Source organism: Oreochromis aureus, linkage group 18, assembly GCF_013358895.1.
Source record: "Oreochromis aureus strain Israel breed Guangdong linkage group 18, ZZ_aureus, whole genome shotgun sequence".
Taxonomy (NCBI): Eukaryota; Metazoa; Chordata; class Actinopteri; order Cichliformes; family Cichlidae; genus Oreochromis; species Oreochromis aureus.
In genome coordinates, this window is record NC_052959.1 from 30,866,108 (window position 1) to 30,887,928 (window position 21,821).

The window sequence follows — 21,821 nt, forward strand, 5'->3', positions numbered from 1 at the left end:
TACTTGGGGAGGGCCAGCCATCTACCAGCCCACTGGTAGGGGAGGTGAGGGGGAAATTGTTTTTTTCTCTCTATGCTTTCAATCTTGAAGAGGGAGAGAAAATAAAGGCATATAAACTCATGGGGAGTGGAGACTGCTCAGTGCATCATGAAAAGTCCCCCAGCAGCCTGAACCTGTAGCATGGAAGGTGCAGGGTTGCCTGACACTTAAGGCTAATCTTAAAATAGGGCATTGCTCTCCCAAACTGGGATCTGGTTCCACAGGAACAAGATGCTACATCTCATTCTACCTTTAAAAACCACAAGTCAGCCTGCAGTCTGAGAGCAAAGTGCTCTGATAGGATGTGATACGAGAGCTTCAAGATATGACCTATTCCAACTTTTCAAGCCTTTGTATCCGAGAAGGATTCAGAGTTTTGGGCTGAAAATAGTAAAAAAAAAATAAAAAAAATAGCATATATATATGCTGTGTATGTACATATTTCATGATAAACTACCCATAAATTTGCATATTCACAGTAAAATGTCCATAGATTGGCACTAGAGTTAAAATTATTTTGTCTTCTAAAAATTGTCATTTCATATTTCAATTATTTGGATTTTCGATTATTTGAGTGCCATTTTTCTCTTGTGTCTGAATTAAGTTTAATTACCAAAGAAGCTGTGCCGTGCAACTGATACTCAACCACGTCATCTTTTGCATTTTTGTTTTTGGATGCAAACGAACACCTGATGAAGGCATCAGGGTTTTTATCTCATACAAATATGAAAGAAAACAATCAGCATTTATTCATACAGAACTTTTACAGAAAAAAAAGCAAAACATCTGATTTTTAGCCTTTCAGGTTTGAAAACACCTTAAACACAAGTGACTGCAGAAAAACACGAAACACAAATTCACATTGAAGCCTTACAAACTGTGAGACCCAGTAATAAGACCTCTGCTTCTAGGCAAAGCTGTGATGAAAAACCTGTTGAAGGACTATAATTGGGTGGGATCTCAGTCTTTTGAGTCTCTGTGACAAGTTCAGAGTCTGTATACCGTCCCATCCTGAAGCTTCAACAGTGCTGCCACCCCCTCAGTGATGCTGACTGTTTTGAGTCCTTTTAAACAGCCATGGGGCGAAGTGTGCTCACAGGCTGATGGCTTACGTCCCATCAACAGGAGGGAATCTGCTGTTTGTGGAGCCACCTCTTCTTCAGCTTCTCTGCTTTGGCTTTCTCCTTAGAGGCTGAAAGATCAGACCAATAACAGTTTAAAAAAAAAAAGTGACTTATGTCCCCACAGCTTTCCAACTCAAACACCCTTTAGAAAGAACACAGTAAATATGCCGGTCTGAAGACTGAAAGCTGTGAATGTCGTCGCCGTCTCTGCAGCAGGACGCCCGGGAGCGCGAGCGCCTCTCAGTGAGACGGGACGTCATTGTAGCAAAGCTCAAATTGAGACAGATCATCATCTTTACAGACTACTGCCACAGAGTGTAGCTTGCAGGTGTTTATTTTAAATAAATGACACAAACATGTTCACTCAGTATTAAGAACACAAAACATGGCAATAAAATCTCTCCTGAAAAGCCTTGGGGGCAGAAAACCTGGTGAATGGTGACGACAACAACATTAATAAATATCATGGCATAAATCTGACCTGTGTGGCAATAACTGCAAAATTCTGTAAAAGATTTAAAGAGATCAAACCAATGACAGTTAAACGATGTGACTGGTATTTAACCCTCCATGCTAGCTCCTGTCTGATGATACATTCAGGCACATCAGTGTTCAGAACATAATGTTAAATACAGGTCGGCAGTTTGAGATGTGAGTGTTACTGTCTTTAGTTGATCCTCTTAAGAAATGCTATTTCTCGATAGAAGCACTTTGTGAAGCTAGATTTATCCCTATAAACACGTTCTTGAGGCTCACTTCTGTTTGTGTTGTCAAAATCCTTCACAGTTTGCACACTGATGTAAATTTATAAAATGAGTGAAACTAACATTTTTTGCAGTCTACACTCAAAGCCTAAAATAAGTCTGACCCTGTGTTGCTCTCCTGTAATGTGTTGAGGCGCCTCAAACCGTGGTTTGCTTTAATCATCTTGCCAGAAAATAGCCAACAGCCAAAATCCAGGTGTGCAAAGCCTGCAGAGACTCGACCATATCTTTACTCGTCTCACGCAAAGACTTCTATAACAAACAGGTTTTACCGTAACTTCTTGATGAACATATCTGTAACTGTGACCTCAAATTCTTCATGCCTTTGACCCCATTTTCTACATTTTACAGATAAAGCTGAAATCACTGTACTTGGCTGTAAATAGGGTGACCAAAGATCTAAATTAAGAAAGTATTACCACTTTGCGGCCATCTTTGCAGCATCTAATTCCCTGGTCATTCATTCTCTAGAAATTATACTTCTATCTACATGCAGTTTCATAGTAGAAAGCCAAAAAAAAAAAAAATTCCACCTTTACTACGATAAGTAAACCTGGCTGCCTCCACCACACAGCTGAGGCCATCGTAAACCTCACCTGTACATGTGCAGCATAAACATCACTGGCTCATATTTCCACCATCTTTAGAGCTTCAGAATTTTCTGGCATTTATTTGTATTCAGGCTCCACAATCTCTTTTATAGCAAACTGTGCAAAAAGTAATCAGTTAAGAAAAAATAAAGTCTTTTTTTCCTTTTAAGCTTCTTATCTTTGGACGACACATTGCACCTGTAACTGGACTGTAAAAGCTGAAGTAAACTTCCTCTGGTCATCAATCTCAGGCTTGTTCTGAACGTACCCCAGTCTTTCTTGACAAAATGCACTGCCGCACTTTTATTCCACCCCTTCTTGTTCTGGAGGGACAGCATCTCATTACCTGAAACCAGAAGGACATTAAGATTAAAAATGCTGAGCAGAACGCCGGTCTGAAAGTCTGAAGACTGAAAGCTGCGAATGTCGTCGCGGTCTCTGCAGTAGGACGCCCAGGAGAGCGAGCGCCTCTCAGTGAGACGGGACATCATTGTAGCAAAGCTCAAATTGAGACAGATCATCATCTTTACAGACTACTGCCACAGAGTGTAGCTTGCAGGTGTTTATTTTAAATAAACGACACAAACATGTTCACTCAGTATTAGGACCAAAGAACAACAAACAAGGTGATAAAATCTCTGCAGAAATTCATCTCCCTGTATTATGGAGTAGAAAAACCTGACAAAAAATTAAGTATGGTGATGCCACCAGCTTACTTGTGGTCCTGCAGGTTCCTGGTCCGTACAGTCTGGACCGGATGAACTCCTCGGCCACCTGCTGTTGGAAGGATGCCAGCGTTCGCTCTTTCACCGTCGTCACTGTGTACTTCCCCTTCAGACTGACAAACAACACGAGTCCAATAAAAGGACGGAAAGAAGAATGCGTGTTTGATCAGCTTCACTTTAGTGAATAATGATCGTCTCACATATATCAGGATCAGTTTGAGACTTCTTCAGTAGCACCAGCATGCACTTTCATTGGATCCAAAAGGCTAAGAATTAAAATAAGTCTCTGCACACAGAGTCCTACTAATTTCTGAAATTTAAAGTGTCCAATGAGGTGAGAACGATGAAAATATCACATTTCTGTATCATTATTATTTATTATTAAGAGGTTTTCAGCATCTTCACTTCCTCTCACTGTCACTGAGTGGATTCTTATCAGTGGGTCCAGGAGTCAGTGAAGTGCTTGGTAACAGATTTTGTCTAATCGTGGTGGGTGAGGAGCTGCAAACTGGCTTTTATCAGTGAATCAAAGTTTGTCTACCAATATTTTATCTGCAGAGATGTTCCCAAAACAATCAGTGAGTCTCTCCTGCTAATGAACTCCAGCTCCACCATCATGAACCATCGCTGGAGGAGAAACTCATGAGGACAGGCTGGATTGAAGTCTTCATTACATTAGACTGAAAAATATTAGTTTGAGACACCGTCTTCAAATACATAATTTTCTCTCGTTTCTATTGGTGCCTGGTAATGTGTAACAACAACAAGCTGTTTGCCGACCACACTAAATAAAGAATCTGGCGGGTCCACCCAAGTAAAGTCTCTCTCTTAAACTCTAAAATAAAATTATTTAAAAACATTGACATACTTCCGGGCATTTGCCAATTTCCCGCTCCTTTTCTTTTTCTTCTTCTTTCCGTCTCGCCCCTCTTTTTCTGGCTTTTCCTCCTGTTCACCTGGGTGAGGACAGGTTGATTTAGAAGTCACAGATCTGAAGTTCATTCTGCTGCTCTACAAAGCAGTGCCCAGTCCTTCCACAGCATCAGCTAAATGGCTAAAGATTTATTAAGAAAGCTGCTTTACCTTCATCTTCAGACTGTTTCTGCTTCCTGGAGAAAAGAAAAACAAAAGGTGTGAGCACTGAGTGAGTTGATGGAGATGATGTGTTAAATCCAAGAATTAGACGGGTAAACTTACTTTGAGGAAGCTGAGTCGATTTCCTCCAACACGTCAGCCGATAAGAGTTTTCTTTTCTGTGGAGAAAACAGTCTGTGAAACTGCAGGTTCACACATCTTTTAGTTTTTCTATGGCATTAAGGTCACACTGAAAGGCAAAAAGAGGGAAATATTTTTTGTCATTTTGAGTTAAAGTGAAAAATGTCAAGAATGGGACTGGAACAAAACATTGACATCCTCCTCCTCCTCCAGAATCATTCAAACCAGGCTTGCTACTTCCTGCCTCTTTACTGCAAAGCTAAGCAAAGTTAACCACCCTGCAGTGAAGAAGACTCACTCACAGGCAGAGGGATCAAAAACAGTAATGAAGAAAAATAAATAAAACTCTCCTTCCCATCATTTCCTTAATGTTGCTTTAATACACCTCAAACAGCACATCAGTGTCTCCTCCAACCGTTTGTACACAACAAACTAACAACTTCATTTTGACTGAAATGAACGTCCTCTGAACTATTTTCAGATAGAAGTAAAATAAATGAAAGCACTGATCTGTGATTGGGTTGAGACTGGGTCCTGAAGTATGAAGCAACTTCAGCATACTCAGGATCTCCTGATCTGGCTTCACTTAAACTAAAATCATTAGTCAGACTGTAATGGGAGTTAAACAGGTTCTGCACTTTCTGAATCTGTTAGTCCGCTTGGGTTAGGGTGATGTAAATTTCATCTTTAGACTTTAAAAAAATACTTTAGCTCATATTAATGTCAATGCAGTGAGCTCTCAGGAATGGTGACACCATTTACCAGGCGATTAATTGGTCAGTAGGCAGTAGTTTTGAACTTGTGCATATGTTTTCTCAGGAGCAAGTTATGACTTCGTGAGAAGTTACCGTGGTTATGCACCCTGGTAAGAAGGTAAATGCAATTGTAAAACTAAAAACTCAGGGTTAGACAGGGTCCAGGCCTCTGAAGGTATTTGAAACCATTTAGAATGACACACACTGACCTTCTGTTCCTGGAAGAGCTCCTGTCTCTTCCTCCTCTTCTCTTTTAGCAGCTCCTTTTCCCTGCAAACAGAGGAGCATTTCATCAGGTTTATGGATAACAATGACACAAATACACAACTGTACACCTTCTGCTGACAATGTAATAACACTTATGGGGAATTTTTGCTAGTGGTGATCAAGTGTAAGCCATTCTCAGGGGGACTGCTAATATTCTGGTCCCTCATGTATGAAAATACTGCAAAAACTGACAAACGCCTCAGGATAATTTACTGATCCGTTTGTGGCCCTGCTGAGGTCACCCTTAAATGTGACTAGACGTATATTATTTATGACAGAACTGTTACTGATGGCAACGATGTGCCTAATAAAAAGGCCTCTGTGTGTACAGTCCATATCGGGTTTAATTTGTGACGCTTGAAAAGTTTCTCTTTTAGACATTAGCCCGACTAAAATTCGCCAAACGATCCAAAGATCCAGACTAATTTTGATGACACAGAGCTGTACGTCTGAGAGTACACAACAGCTAAAAATACACACGTTGTGAACATGAATTTTGTTAAATTTCGTGCTGCCGATTTGATACACGCCTATGTAAAAAATTAAGTAATGTTTTAGTACGTATCAATAGTGTTCACTGGCATAGAGACATCAGAATGCAAAGTTTTTTTGAATGGAGTTTGGCCCAACCGTCCCTGCACAGGTTAGCTAGCGGTTAGCTACCTTCTAGCGGTATCCAGCGCCTGTTTCATGCTCCGCAGAGCCTCAGCTTTGGAGTCTTCAAAGGTCACCTCCTCTGGAGCTTCATCGTCGCTAGACTCCAACGACAAGGTGAAACTCTCGGTGGGCTTTTCGATGTCCGCCGTCTTTGACGTCGAGCTCGCTTTCCCACGTTGTTTCTTCGCCATGTTGTCCAGCGTTGTGAGACGTCATCAGGCCACGCCGCACACAACGTGACGCAAAAAGAATGAACCCGACTGATCGACCAACCAATGACTGCAGCCCAATAAACAAACAAACCGTTTTACATAGATCTAAATGAGCGAATGATAGGATTATCTAATTCTAGACAGTTTTATCATTTTATATTTGTATTAATTTAATATTTATTTAATAAGTTGAAATTATTTTTGCAGAATATATTTCAACATCCATACAATTATGTCAACAATTCAATATCTCGAAATCTCTAGTTAGTTACTTCTGAGTAAGTCAAACTTTTGAGATAGAATATCTTCTATATCACAGTTAACGTTTAACATGTTAGACAATTTTCCAACAGATTTTTATTCATTTATTTTAAATTTAAGGTCAGTCTCTCAAAATTGTGACTTTTTAGCTTAAATTTTCAACTTAAGAATCTTGAATTCAACTTATTCAGAAGTTTCAGTCACTAAAATTTTGAGATAATAAGTCAAAATTTCTATTTAAATCTGCCTTTTATTTTATTTTATTTTATTTTATTTTATTTTATTTTATTTTATTTTATTTTATTTTATTTTATTTTATTTTATTTTATTTTATGTTTTTGTTTCAGTGGCGGAAACAAGTGTCTATATTTTCCTCATTATGTGCTTGTTTTGTAATATCTGGAGGAAAATGTTAACTAGCTGTGCTTTAATTTTGAAAGATAAAACCGGAAAACCATCTCCTCTTTATTCTAGGGAGCTGCCCGGCTGTTAGTAGTGAACGGGACTCAGGGTTGTATTGGCACAATGCACCGACTTCTGCTCGTGTTTGTGGCCGCTGTTGGGACCTCTGTCTTCGTCCTCCCGCGGATGGATGCGTCCCCGGTGGTCGGGCCCTGCGTCGCCCCGCTGCAGTGGGAGGGAAGGTGGGTTGTGTACGACCACAGCACCGGCAGGAACAGCCGAGCCGCCGTCTCGTACGACGCCCTGAACCAGAGGATCCGAGTCCTGCAGCAGCACAAGAAGCACACCCCGTGTCAGAGGTAAGACCAGTAAATAAACACAAAGTAAACATGTTGTTTACAGACTGCGTTTTATTACTGCACACAGTCAGTGTGAAGAGTTACAACAAAACAAGCTGCAGCTGTAAATCTGCGCTTAATAATCTCCAAATCATCTATATAAGCATCACTCCATTTATCATTTAACAAAAAACACAGTATGATACCATGTTCTAATTAACACTGTACTTAATTGTTTTGTAAAAGCTTAGAAGGTCACTTATAAAGCATAATAAGGAACAATGTTATTGGTTTCCAAGTTGGCTGGTGTGGAGACTTATCTTAAATATTGTAAATGTTGCTATTTGGATTAATAAAGCTGATTTATAATGGATTTGGTCCCAGCTTTAAGCTCTTCTTTTCTGTAAGATAGACTTTGTTTTATAGTTTATATGTATTTTTATTCACAAAACCAACCCATAATTTACACCCATAGTTGTTTATGTTGCAAACACTACAAAAAGTAATAATAGTAGTAGTAGTAGTAATAATGATTATAAAGGTCATATTCGATTAATGGATAAATTATCGCGTGTTGTCGTGTTCGTCACGGCTGCAGTGGTACACACAGTCTCAGCCTGGACTAAAGTCTGGAGTTGTGAAATGTTCTCTGCCTGGTAAACGAGGCCACAAAGCGACTTTGGAGTTTTTGGTTTGGGCACAGAGCAGCATCCTGCCAAAAGTAACCATCTTGAGAGTCTCAGATACACTGAAGGGAAACATTCATTGTGTAGTTAAACTTGAAGAAAGACTTTAGAAGACAGAGACACTATCAAACTCTTGGACAGTTTTCTTGCTGCCCAAATAGATGCCCTATAGTTTCTGTGCATAAGAAATGGAAGTAGGAGCCACGATGTTGCCCACTGGTTTTGGATTCTGCGATTTGAATGTTGAATGTTTTATGTTTTGGCCACTGCTCAGGTGGTTTGCTTCAACCAGATGTGACCATGTTTGGATGAGAGCATGCAGTGTTATCACACAGATCCGGCAAGTAACAGACTAATAAAATATTAGACTTTACCAAAACTGAAGCACAAATTTCTTAAACACCAGGATATACAATTTGTTAGATAATTCATTAAAAATGCTCCCAAAGGCACCAACAGGACAGACACAGTGGAGCGCTCCGGTTCTTTCACTGGATTTACTGGAGCTGAGGCCAAGCATAGAAATGATTAAAACACATTCCAGTTAAATCAGCCTCTGTAGAGTTCTTATCAAGGGGAAAACTATCCATAGACACCAAAAATGGGTTTTGTAGCAGGCTGCAAACATGATTAGTTCTACTGTAAAATCGGTCATTTGAACCTGGGAGTTTGTGCAGAATGACTCAGCTGTGGAGCTGGACTCTAGTGGACATTAGGGGAACTACAATTTCTGATATCTTGAGACTGGCTTTTAGCTCCGTAGGTTGATGCGTGGTGGTGAGACTTTTTTTCACAGCTCAAAATTGTGAGTCAAGCAATATCTATTTTATCTTTTTTTTCACAGTTTGTGTTTATACACCACTCTCTGCGTCTTTTCTCCTCTGCACAATCCCATCCAAAAACATCTTTAACCTCTTTGTTTCAGGTTTTTTGAGTATATCTACTTGTATCAGAGCATGGTGATGTTCCAGATTGACCAGAAGACGAAGGAATGCTCAAAGATCGCTCTGACTGAAGCCTGGGATCCCTTCGACGTCCCTGATAACTCCACCTTTGAGGACCAATACTTCATCGGCGGCCCTGGGGACAACATTGAGGTTCAGGAGTGGTCAGATAGGAAGCCGGCACGCAAGCGTAAGTCTGAGATTTTTGTGCTTTCAAACAGGCCATAGTGAGTGCTGAAGAGTTAGGTCAGTGTTAGCCTAAATTCAGCACGTCCTGCAGCTGCTTTATAATAAGAATAAGCCCTTTCACTGTGGTTCCTTCTTTCATGTCTGGCAGGTTTTATTGAATTATGAGAGTGGCTGTAGCTTCTAAATGATTTCTTTTCCACCAAAAAGAGTAATTCTACATTTTACATGCAGCCTTTCGTGAACTACCCCACAATAGTATACAGTACTGTGCAAAAGTCTTGGGCCATTCCTTTATATTTATCTAGGAAAATGTAATAAACAGTATATACGTGTATAAGGAGTTGAAAGGAGGGCTTGACAGTCAATATGTGGTGTGACCACCTTTATTCTTCAACACAGCCTGAACTCTCTTAGGCAACTTTCTTGTAGTTTCTTAAATAGTCTTCAGCAAAAGTTCTCCAGACGTCTTGAAGGACAATCAAAGCTTTTCTTTGGATGTTGGCTGCTTTTTGTTCCATTCTCTGTCAGGATGATCTCACATTGCTTTAATAATATTAAGGTTCAGGCTCTGTGGAGGCCAATCCATAACTGAAAGTGTTACACTGTGTTTTTTTCTATCCAGATATGCTTTTATTGGCAGTGTGTTTGATCACTGTCATGCTGAAAAATGAAGCCGTTTCCAGTCAGATGCTTCCTACATCCAAAATCTGATTGCACTTTTCTACATTTTTGACAAGATCATCAACACTACTGGCTCAAGTGGAGGCCAAGACCAAGGCAGAAACTCCACTGTGTATTGCAGATCAGATGGCTGTAGACACACTGTTGTATGTCTCTGCAGACCACCTCGGTACATATTGATTTTCCTCATATTTTTTAAGGACACACTACACATCATGCTGAGATACACCACAAATCTGGTGTATCTCTTTTTAGCGGCAAAAGTAATATTTTATGTCAAACTGGATTCATTTTTGTCATTTTTCTAGATTTAACTAACTGTGTGGGTCTTTGCCAGCTTTTTGACACCGGTACCTGTCACCTCTTGGTGCAAATACTTGGTACAGTTTTAGATTAGGGACTGGAGCCATGTTGGTGGCGATGAGGTAAGAGTGGTTGATCCAAAATTTGGTAAGATTGTTTTGATGGGTTTGAGAGGGGTTACTACAAGACTTTCTTCAATGATTTGCCAATATAGCCACTACCCACTGTAAGTAAACTTTTGGTTTTTGTGTGGTGCTTCTCAAAAGGCACCGAGGCAGAGCTGGCACCTCATCTGAAATCTGCTATTTCAGTAACTTGTCCTCGTCTCTCCACCAGATGAGACCTGGGTGGGCGTTTACACCATGAAGGACTGCTACCCAGTGCAGGAGACCTATACGACGAACAGCAGTGTCACCACCTCCACCCGCTTCTTCAGCCTGGAGCTGGGAATCAGCGACCCCAACGTCTTCACCCCACCGAGCACATGCCAGTCAGCCCGGGCTGAGAGGATGGTCGACCTTGAGTGCTGAGACCTCATCAGATCTCACCTTTGACCTTAAAAGCTAAACTGCAGTTTAAGTCTGAAACTGCTCCCCTGTTTAGTCATTCACTATTGAAGTATACTGACATTTTATCTGAGGTAAAATTCAACTGTACTTCAGTCTGAAACCAGTGCCACAGTTTCAAAATTCTCTCCTACAAGAGTAGCACTTACAGTAAAAGCACTCATTCAGCATATGCCCTGTCAGTTAAATACTACTAATATATAACTACTACAGTTCAGGGCTTCCCAAACTATGGTTCAGGACCCTCCAAAAGGTCAGAAGATGAGATCTGAATGGTTTTAAGATGATTCATGGGAAAGACAAATCATTATTATTTTGGAACCTGCTTTTATTTTGTGACTTGTATCTTTAAGTTTCACTACAACATTTGGGATACTTGTATGAAACATGATGTGTAAAGACTCAAAGCTAAAACTGTCAGATAACACTGGAGTAAAACGATTATTTCCCTCTGAAATGTTGTGAAGTTGAAGTATAAAGTAGTATGAATGAAAATACTCTGTACAATTACCATAAAACTGGATACAACACTTTATGAATGCGGTAGCTTTCTATAACTTTCAGACAGTTTAAATAAACATCATTTTTTGTGTGTCCTCACTTAGAGCCTGATGGTACCTTTGGCATCATTCAATTACAAACGCAAAGTAAAACACACAGACATTTCCTTTTAACATAGCTGTGTTTGTGAGTGTGTTTGTAAGGTGTTTTAAAGAATTATATAATCATTTGCTAATTGCTAAGAAAAAAAAAAAATCCCTCACCTGTCAATACCAGTTAGCTTTGCCAGCTGCACCAGAAACTCACTAAACTCTAAGCAGAGAGAAATAAGGAATTCTAAACAGTTAACTCTGTGCTGGAAAGGGACTTAAAGAGTTTTGATCTCATTATTACAATTATGGGTAAACGATCATTTCCAGACTGCCAGCTTTGAGTTAATTTCCGTATGACTCTTCTTTTGCCATTTAAATTTATTCCCCACAGCTAAACACAGTAAGAAATGTAAAGAGGTGTGCGCAGATTGTTTCCCTTATTTTATAGACATTTTATTACCACAAAACCATTTGAATTTAAACATCATTTAACATCTTTTTAACAAAGAAAGCTGATGTCTCGTCATGAAGGGGCTCAAAGTCCAACGGGCGAAGAGCGGAAGTGACGCAACTGTCAGTGCTCAGGTGTCATTTCCGTATTTCAGAGAGTTTGTCAACATTAGGGACTACCGGTGGTTAAAAATCGATCGTCCGGTATGAGGAGGGGATGAACCATCAGAGCAGACTGCACGATATAAAGAAAGCTGAGATAGAGTGAGACATAACAGGTGTGTAAAACTGTGACGGTGTCAATGAGCTAACACAGCACTCACGAGCTCAGTTTGAATGCTAACAGACTGAAATCAATGAGCCGGTGTGAGCTAGGTTTTTGTAGAAATAACACAAGTCCTCCTCTTTCTCTTTTTTTTTTTAACGTAGAATTTTAGCATATACCATCCGATAAGATACAGGGGAGAGTGACTTTACTATAAGCTGGTTTTTATACATTAAAATCAAAGAGTCGGTGACAGGAAGCTTCTGTTTCCAGCAGTGTGCTACCATCGGCTCTGTGTCCCTCAGCCCGCGGCCGCCTGCGGGGGCAGGTGTTCCGAAGGTGATTTTTTTAAACGACTTTTAGCAACATTATGTTTGGCCTGTATAGATTGTCAGTAAAAAAAGAAGAAGAAAGAAAACATGTTATGCTCCGTCGTAACCTGCAGAGTCTCCCACATGGTGAGCAGCAAGCACAAGCTTGTGATCATAATAACTGAATACATTCAGACAGAGCTGTGATGGAGTCTTCTTTCAAATGCTGAGCACATACAGGACAGTTACAGACATTAGAAGAGTCAGCTTCTGCAAGCTGCAAAGTAACCGGAAGAAAATAAAGTCCATGTGTGCTGATTGTAAAGAGCTGTTTTTGAGACATTCAGCACTGACCGACGCAGACCAAACCAGAACCAAAGGCAGGAGCGACATTATTCTGATAAAAATGTGTAGGTTGGTCTGTTACAACAGATTATTTCCATAAGATCCACCACATCTGCCCTGCAGCTTCATTTAATACACTGATCAGTGCAGAGTGCTCTGAACTCACCAATGCACATGTTCATGCACTGACAAAGATCACCTGTCAGTTAGTGCCTCAGGTTATATCCTGAAATATAAACATTCTGTTAGGACAAAATATATTGTTTCCAGCATTAAATCATGTAAATGGACTGCTCATTATACAGCACTAACATTCACACTAACTAGGGGTTAGTATCTTGGCATGCAGACCAGAGTAGCCAGGGATTGAACCTCCAACCTTCCAATCAGTAGAGGACCTGCTTGACCTCCTGAGCCACCCCTGCTGTCTAACACTTTGTAAACACAAAAGTTCCTGTAAGATTCAAACCCAGCAGCTGACCTGAACTGATGAAAGATGAAGTGCACCTGCTTATTTTAAACTGACCCTACATGTTATCTTGCCGTGACAATCACCAGGCTGACGTAATAACACCATATAATCTATAGAGAAGGAAGTGTTTTGGATCAATGGCGTATTCATGAAGGCCTATACCTGAGAAATATATTACTGAGGACCACAGGTATGAGTCCAATGCACAGGCTTTGTTAAATACATTTAACATTGTTTTGTAATGTTGCCTGTAGGTCATGTTGACACAGACATGGATTTAGTGTGAACTGATGATTTTGATGGGTTTTCTTGTTTTTTTCGGCAAATTCTTTAATCTCAGCAAACTTCACTGGTACTCATTGCAGCTCCGTTTTAAGACACTGCTCAACCCTGAGTACTCTAAACTTACTATGCCACAGTTTTCATGCTGAAATAAACAGCATTTATTTACAGCCTTTTGGAAACAAATGATAGCGGGTTGGCTGACTTTTCTGACTGACATACTGTTCAGTGTTGATCACATCTACCAGTTTTCATTCAAATAAGTTGTTCTGATTCTTATAATAGCACTTTTCTACTCTCCTAGAGCACTCAAGGTAATTCTTACATGTCTCATTTACCCATTCTGTATTTCACAAGCACTTTTCTATGCTTTAGTGCTTTCTATTGCACACATTCACACTCTGGTGGAGAGCAACCTGGAGTTAGTATCATGACCAAGGATATTTAGCATAAAGACTCGAGCACCCAGGGATGAAACATACCTTCCAATTAGTAGATGACCTGGTCAGATGACCTGCTCTTCCTCCTGAGCTACACCAAGGACAAGTGTCCAGCAACCAGACTGTCTGAGCTGATGGAAAAATAGGGCACATTTCTTTGCTGTATACAAAGTAATGCCACAATATTACATCATGTTGAGCAGACTGGTGCCCATGTTAAACTGTGACAAACGGTGGCAGTTAACATGAATGTGTTTTCTAAATTATTAACGTGTTAAACAGCAGACAGAGTGAACGTGTCACATCCAGGTATGGAAGCCAGTGTATTTTCCTGTCATCATATTAGTAACATTTTTCTTGTGTTCCTCAAGACCTCCACAACAACATGAATTGTGAGGAAGAGAAGGGTCTGGATGACCAGGAGAGGAACTCCAGCCTGGACCAAAAGGATCCAGATCCTCCTCCGATTAAAGAGGAAAAGAAGGAACTCTGCATCAGTCCAGAGGGAGAGCAGCTTGTAGTGAAGCAGGAGGCTGAAGACATCATCGTCTGGACCGGGGAAGAGCGGCTCAGACTCCTGGATAACATGTGGAAACCAGAAATAAACTTACGCAGCACAGGTTTGTAAAACTGTAACTGTCTTAATAAAAATGAATATGACTCATGTTGGACCCTAATTAGTTATTTTTATTTTTAGCCGTACAGGATGAATTTAACAGCCAACTGCAACAAATGGCATTAAGGCAAGAATCAGTTTTTACTTTTCACAACTAAAGTTCAATTCAATTGTCTTATACAGCGCTAAATCACAAAAACAGTCCCCTCAAGACACTTTGTAAGGTAGGACCTACAATAATACATACAGAGAAAAACCCAACAATCATATGACCCCCTATGAGCAAGCATGTTGGCGACAGTGGGAAGGAAAAACTCCCTTTTAACAGGAAGAAACCTCCGGCAGAACCAGGCTCAGGGAGGGGCGGGGCCATCTGCTGTGATTGGTTGGGGTGAGAGAAGGAAGACATCACTGTAGTAAATAGTGAACTAACTACAGTGAATACAGTACAGTAATGGCATATAATAGTAAGGTGTCTAAAGAACCTTGGTGCAAATCTAGCTTTGTGTTACTGGTGATACAATTATATACAACATTAACCTGCTGTAGACTGCGTTTAATCCACATCATACTGTGGATTAAAAGGCCTACAACAGACTGAAGGCAAAAATTAATGAGAATGAAGTGATTCTGTTTATTTTCTTTTTTTGCAATCGTCTAAGAGTCATGTTTTTTATTTGTTGCCAAATGTTGCAACTAATTGAATAAAATTCTGACAAATGTAACATTTACACTAAAGTGTCTCTGAGGCTTTAAAACACATCAGTAAGTTTGACACTGTGATGGATTGTCACGTCTGCCATTATGTGCTTCTACATCATAAACGTTAGTCGCTAATAGAGGTACAAATGTTTACTCAAACAAGTTTACAACAATACGGATAATGATGTTGTTAGTTTCAAAAGTGGGTTGAAGGACGTGAATGGAGATGAGAGGATCTGCAGGGAGCAGCAGCACAGTCAAACAGGATAAGCACAGGATCACGAGAGGGAGAACAAGTTTAACAGCTCAGATTGTGCATCTCAGACTGGGAACATATAAACAGAAACTGACATGTGTGTAAAGCATGGATTCTCCCTGATCCACAGTCTGATTCACCCACAGTGGGGAGAGGCCAGTCAGCTAATGAGAGATATATTTCTACAGTCTGATCATCACAAATATCCAAATATTGAGATAATTTTTGCGAATTAGAATCCAAGAACTATGCAGTCACTTGCATCAGTGTCCAAAATGATCTGCCACAGCTGAAGACTAAATTTCATTGGTAAATGTGAGTGACATGCTCACAAAGTAGAGACCTGCTAATAGTTAAGATTACATATTTTCTCAATTGTTTGTTTTCTTGTAATGTTTCTCCTTTCAGATTTCCCACAACAGCATGACTGTAAAGAGGAGGTTCTCACAGACAAGCAGGTCTTTAATCAAGAGACGAACTTCAGTATAAACCAGGATGACCCTTCACAGATTAAAGAGGAACAGAAGGAACTCTGCACCAGTCAAAAGGGAGAGCATCTCGTACTGAAGCAGGAAGAAAGCAAGCGTGTGGACTCAACTAGAAATGCAGAGCTGAAGAAAAGACCTCAAATAAACAGAAATAAGCGCCTGTCGCAGGCCCAGCGTAAATCTGAAACATGTGAAAACTCTGTAAAATGTGACATTTGTGGAAAAACCTTTTACTATAAATCATCTTTGACAAGACATCTAAGAGTTCATAAAGGTGAGAGGCCACATTCTTGCAGCACCTGTGGGAGAGGATTCAGTCAGATGATAAACTTGAAAAGTCACATGAGAGTCCACACAGGTGAGAAGCCATATTGTTGTAGCACCTGTGGGAAAACATTTAGTTTCTCATCACCCTTCAGAAGCCACCTTAGAATTCACACAGGTGAAAAGCCACATTCGTGTGGCACCTGTGGGAAAAAATTCTACAAGAAATCAGACTTGGAAAGTCATATAAAAGTTCACTCGGATGAGAAGCCCCATTCTTGTAGCATGTGTGGTAAAAGATTCAAGCATATGATAAACTTGAAAGTTCACATGAGAATTCACACAGGTGAGAAGCCTTATTCTTGTAGGATCTGTGGGAGCAGTTTCAGAAAGAAATCATCACTGGAATGTCACGTAAGGAGTCACACAGGCGAGAAACCATTTGCTTGCAGCATCTGTGGGAAAGGATTCACCCAGACACCAAATTTAAAAATTCACCTGAGAATCCATACAGGTGAGAAACCATATTCTTGTAGCACATGTGGAAAAAGTTTTATTAGCTCATCAGAGTGTAAAAAACACTCGAGAATCCACACAGGTGAAAAACCATATTCTTGTAGCACATGTGCGAAAAGATTCACTTATAAATCAGGACTAGAAACTCACATTAAAATTCACACAGGTGAGAAGCCTCATTCTTGTAGCACCTGTGGGAAAAGCTACGCTACAATGGTATACTTGAAAATTCACATGAGGAGTCACACAGGTGAGAGGCCATATTGTTGCACTACATGTGGAAGAAGATTTAGTAATTTAACAGGATTCAAAAGTCACATGAAAATTCACTCAGGTGAGAAGCAACATGCTTGTAGCACCTGCGGGAAAGGATTCATTCAGCTACAAAACCTGAAAAGGCATATGAGAACTCACACAGGTGAGAGGCCATTTTCTTGTAGCACCTGTGGGAAAGGATTTTGTGGCCTCTCCGGTTTAAAAAGACATATGACAGTACACACAGGTGAGAGGCCATATTCTTGTAGCACCTGTGGGAAATCATTTAGAGAATTATCAACATTGAAAACTCACATGAGAATTCACACAGGTGAGAAGCCATATTCGTGTGGCACCTGCGGGAAAAGTTTCATTCAGTTGGCACAGTTGCAAAATCACCTGCGAATTCACACAGGCGAGAAGCCATATTTGTGTAGTACCTGTGGGAAAAGATTCCGTAATGTTACGAACATGAAATCTCACATGACAGTTCACATTACCACTGGTTAAAAGTTTCCTGCTTAAGAAATGTGTCAGTATAGCATGCGTGTTAATGGTAGAGCCAGCGATGACAGCGCAAATCACACCTGTGGGACAAAATATGGTGATCCCACAGGTATTTTTCAGCTCAATACGGCATATATTTATTTCCTACAATAACTAACTGTAACAACTGTTTATTCTATTAACTGTCTTATTCATATGATGCAGGGGAAACTCTGGTTTTATATTTGTCTAAATTCATATTTTTATTGTTTTAGGCTGTAGAGGTGACAAGTGTAAGTTGTACAGAAACTTGTTCCATTAAACAGCTTTGTTATAGAGAAAGAAGCTTAGATAAGTAGTTTTATTTTTCACTTGTTGCTTATTATGGCAAATATTTAATTTCTCTGTTGTTCAGAGGTTTCACTGCACAAGATTAAAAGCAGGGAAGTGTCACACAGAGGACACAAATATATCATTATGAACTTGAGGAACTTCATATGTTATGATGTTCATTTTCATGAAAATTAAACTTCAGAAGGTGCTGAAGGGTTTTGAGTTTTATAATGTTTAAATAAAGATGTGTTTTAAACTTATGACTTTTTTCTGAGTTGTAAAGTGAAGTCCCTACAATAATAGAGAGAGAACGGCAACAGTCACATGTCCTTCTATAAACAAGAACTTGGTGTAAGTGTGAAGGAAAAACTCTTGACCTTAAAAAATCGTGGCACTACATGCAGTGGTGCCAGCATTAGCCATGTTAGCATGTTACCGTCAACAGGTGGTCAGGCTGCCCGCAGGCAAAGACTCGCAGGTTTGGCTCTCCATTTCACAGCAGTCCTTTCACATTCTTAACATATCCGTGTTGGGCAGAGTGTAGAAACAGCTGCTGAATGGCCTTTGTCAAATGAGGGTTTTTTTATTGAGAGTTTAATTCTTTTTTTGTGAAATCCATTTTCGATTTGACGTATTTATCAATGAATTAATAAATCATTTTGAAATATTGATTTATAAATATTGTTTTTATTTAAAATGTAATATTAAATAATAATTTACCTTTGTAATGTTTAAACAAATAAAAAAAAATTAAAAAATAAATTCAGCAAAAATTATTTTTTTGGTGTGTGTGGCTCTTGTGGTCCTCCATAGTCATGTTCCTCAACTGGGCAAACAAAATTAGTTGATCAGAGATTCAGCCAGGAATCATCCTGATCGCAATCAACCAATAACTCCAGTGATGCGACTCCACTAAGTTGACTATGTGTCTTTATTCTGGTCTTTGATTTTGTAAACTTTGTTTCTTTTTGTCAAAATGTTGGCCTTAGTTCCATGTTTTTCCGTTAATCAACAAGGTTTAAAATGGCTTTAGGTTAAACAAACAGGAAAATATCCACTTTGGGGTTTTCCCATTAATCCAGACAAAGGGTTGTTTTTTTCTGGTCAGTGAACTTTAACTTTGTTTCTTTATGAATAAACTGTAACACCTGGAACTTGTCTGAGTTAACCAGAGCTGCAAGCTATGTTTTCTTTTACACTTGGGCTTGTTTAATATATATGCATATTAAAGCACTTAAGTGTTGTTTTTTCCCCTGTTGGGTTGTAATTGATAATTTGTGCTTAATGAGTTGCGCAAATTGAGGCTTCATTGATCTTTCGAGTATGGCTTGGTAGTCTTCAAATCAAAATCATGATCAACCGAACATTTTACCATGATTGTGATTAACCCTTTAATGCATTAATTATGACAACCTCAATCTGGATTTTTTTCTTAAGTATTTTTTATTCATCTTTAGGCATGGAAAAAAGATTTCTGAAATTCATTTTTTAAACATGTGCTTTTCAAAGTTTTTTACATGTCCACTTAGGTGGACATCACCACCTTTGGAGTGGGTGGCAGGGTATGGAGTGACACATCAGTGTCTAATGTAGTGGTTTATGTGCAAGTATACCATCAACACCGACACAAATACAAGAAAACAACCTTTAAATAGCCACTGTAGTGACCACTATGCGTGAAAGGGTTAATGAACAATTTTTACATATATATAAAATACATCTCATAGATATAGTATTGTTCTTGCCCTCACTAGATATATATTTTAAATATGCTACTTAAGCTTAGATTTTCTTTCCATATTTTGATGATAGTATTACTTTTGGTCACTGAAACAATTTTTCTCACAGTTTCCCATTTTCTTCTTTTTGTTTGAGTCTTGAAAGGGTTTGAACTGCAGGAGGGGAGGGCTTCTGTGCACACACACACACACTACGCCTGAGATTACAATTAAGAACATCCCAGCGAGCCAACAGGAGAAAAAAAACTTAATAGTGACTTTCTGTCAGGGCAAGCAAAGCAGGCAGTACATGCCCAGTGAAATCTATGAACACATACTATCTAAAATCTGACTGGCCATAATCTCTCTTCTTGCATCTCAAACAGCATTCTGTCATAAAGCTTGCCTGCCTTTTTGCATACTTTAAATTACTGCCATCTTGTAACAGTGATCAGTTTTTCAGTTGGTCAAGTTGATCTTTGTTCGACTTTACTTGGACATTAAATATGGCACACAGGGCTGGTTAAAAAATTTTAAAGATTACACATTAGACCAAATTATTCGACAAAAGTTTTAATTAGATTGTGTTGATATCTTACAATAAATGACCCACATCATAAAGGACAGTGCAAGAGATTAAATATACAGGACAGGATGAAAATCAAGTTTAGTCTTCATGAAAATAAATATCACCACAATAATAACTAATGTTCATACAAAAATATGTTATGTGTTTCTTGATCTTTTTCAGTTTTTAATCTTATGTAGTGGAACCTGTTTAGTGGCTAATAAAACAATAAAAAATATCAAACTAAAACATATAGGATGAAATTAGTAGAATAACATTTTCTTTTTTTTTTTGCATCTCGGTGATGGAATAACCTTCAGAGCACATTCAAGCTGGAACTTTGTCTCCATGGCAGACTTCGAAGCTCTTATAAAAGCTTCTGAAGCTGAATAGTGAAACTGCTATTCATAAACTGGGCTTATGTTACTTGTTGACTTCTGGGTAAGTCTGTGTCAAATCAATAAAGCTTTCTGCTAGCCCATCTCAGATTTGCATAAAGATTTAACAGTAGAAATTTTAAACATTTATACTGATTGCTGTGAAATTTTAGCTTCATATATTGAATAGTTTTTTTTTGTTTTGTTTTTTTAAAATGGTCCAATGACCCACTTTCAGGCCTTTTTTTTTGCCCTACTCTACTTACCTACCATTTTGAGACCTACTGCTTACACAACTCTGATAATTCAGGTTAAAATATAACATTTTTATTCAAATTGGAGAAGGTGGAACAGAAACTTTTTTGTTTTGATAAAAATTTAATTTGATGCTTTTAAAAAAATTAAATCCTGTCCTGTCTGGCAGCTTATAAAATACAAATTATGATGTAAAAATCACTGTTGTGCCAAACATATGTAGCTTTTCCAAGATACATTCAATAAAATCTACAGGCTCCTCTTGTTTATGTTTCTTTTATTGGCTTATTTCATCCTTTTATTTGTGTTATTTCAGTTATTAGATTATATGTAACATAGTATATTATAATATGACAACTCTGATAATTCCCCACACTTTGAAACATAACATTGTTATGTAAATTGGAAAAGGATTATTTAATGATTTGATTAACTATGCAAATATCTAATGAAATTATTTTACAATTTATAATTACACAACCATCTAGAAACTTGTTCTATTCACATTAAACTTTACTGATATTTTTGTTTTTGTTAAAACATTTATCATTTTTGCTCAAATGCTTGAAAATAGCATTTTCTTCATTTTTTGTAAATAAGGAAGAAAAAAATATTCTACATGGTTGCATTATCGTAAAATAAAACAATATAATGGTAACTATAACCCTCAGAGATTAACCCTAGTTGTTTTTATTTATTTTATTAGTGTGTGCTCAAATACAGGACTCTATAGGTCAGCTGGGTCTTTTATTTCATATTTTAACTAGCCAATACCCAGAAAATGTTGTGTTTTTAACCATTTATATATATATATATATATATATATATATACATATATATATATATATATATATATATATATATATATATATATATATATATATATATATATATATATATATATATATATATATATATATATATATATATATATATATATATATATATATATATATATATATATATATATATATATATATATATATATATATATATATATATATATATATATATATATATATATATATATATATATATATATATATATATATATATATATATATATATATATATATATATATATATATATATATATATATATATATATATA

At 38.2% G+C, this 21,821-nt stretch overlaps 3 protein-coding genes across 4 annotated transcripts; 2 read left to right on the forward strand and 1 right to left on the reverse strand.

The window, feature by feature from the left end:
* Positions 1 to 732: 732 nt before the first annotated feature.
* On the reverse strand, positions 733 to 6,379 carry nol7 (nucleolar protein 7). 2 transcript variants are annotated; one of them, XM_039602075.1, is made up of 8 exons: positions 6,143 to 6,379; positions 5,422 to 5,482; positions 4,440 to 4,495; positions 4,326 to 4,351; positions 4,111 to 4,198; positions 3,234 to 3,355; positions 2,716 to 2,863; positions 733 to 1,231 (listed from the first exon to the last, which is right to left on the reverse strand). In XM_039602075.1, exons 1-8 carry the CDS (start codon positions 6,325 to 6,327, stop codon positions 1,225 to 1,227), a joined length of 693 nt encoding a protein of 230 aa, XP_039458009.1. In that variant the 5' UTR covers positions 6,328 to 6,379; the 3' UTR covers positions 733 to 1,224. The 2 variants fall into 2 exon arrangements, with proteins under 2 accessions (XP_039458009.1, XP_031584855.1); XM_031728995.2 differs by having other exon boundaries at positions 2,786 to 2,863; positions 6,143 to 6,377.
* A 704-nt stretch (positions 6,380 to 7,083) lies between these two features.
* Positions 7,084 to 11,318, forward strand: epdr1 (ependymin related 1). Its single transcript, XM_031728996.2, has 3 exons — positions 7,084 to 7,370; positions 8,961 to 9,169; positions 10,489 to 11,318. The coding sequence occupies exons 1-3, from the start codon at positions 7,135 to 7,137 to the stop codon at positions 10,680 to 10,682; spliced, it is 639 nt and encodes a 212-aa protein (XP_031584856.1). The 5' UTR covers positions 7,084 to 7,134; the 3' UTR covers positions 10,683 to 11,318.
* A 547-nt stretch (positions 11,319 to 11,865) lies between these two features.
* Positions 11,866 to 21,537, forward strand: LOC116311766 (gastrula zinc finger protein XlCGF57.1-like). The gene is made up of 3 exons (XM_031728973.2): positions 11,866 to 12,039; positions 14,248 to 14,496; positions 15,859 to 21,537. The coding sequence occupies exons 2-3, from the start codon at positions 14,262 to 14,264 to the stop codon at positions 17,481 to 17,483; spliced, it is 1,860 nt and encodes a 619-aa protein (XP_031584833.1). The 5' UTR covers positions 11,866 to 12,039; positions 14,248 to 14,261; the 3' UTR covers positions 17,484 to 21,537.
* The last annotated feature ends 284 nt before the right edge of the window (positions 21,538 to 21,821 follow it).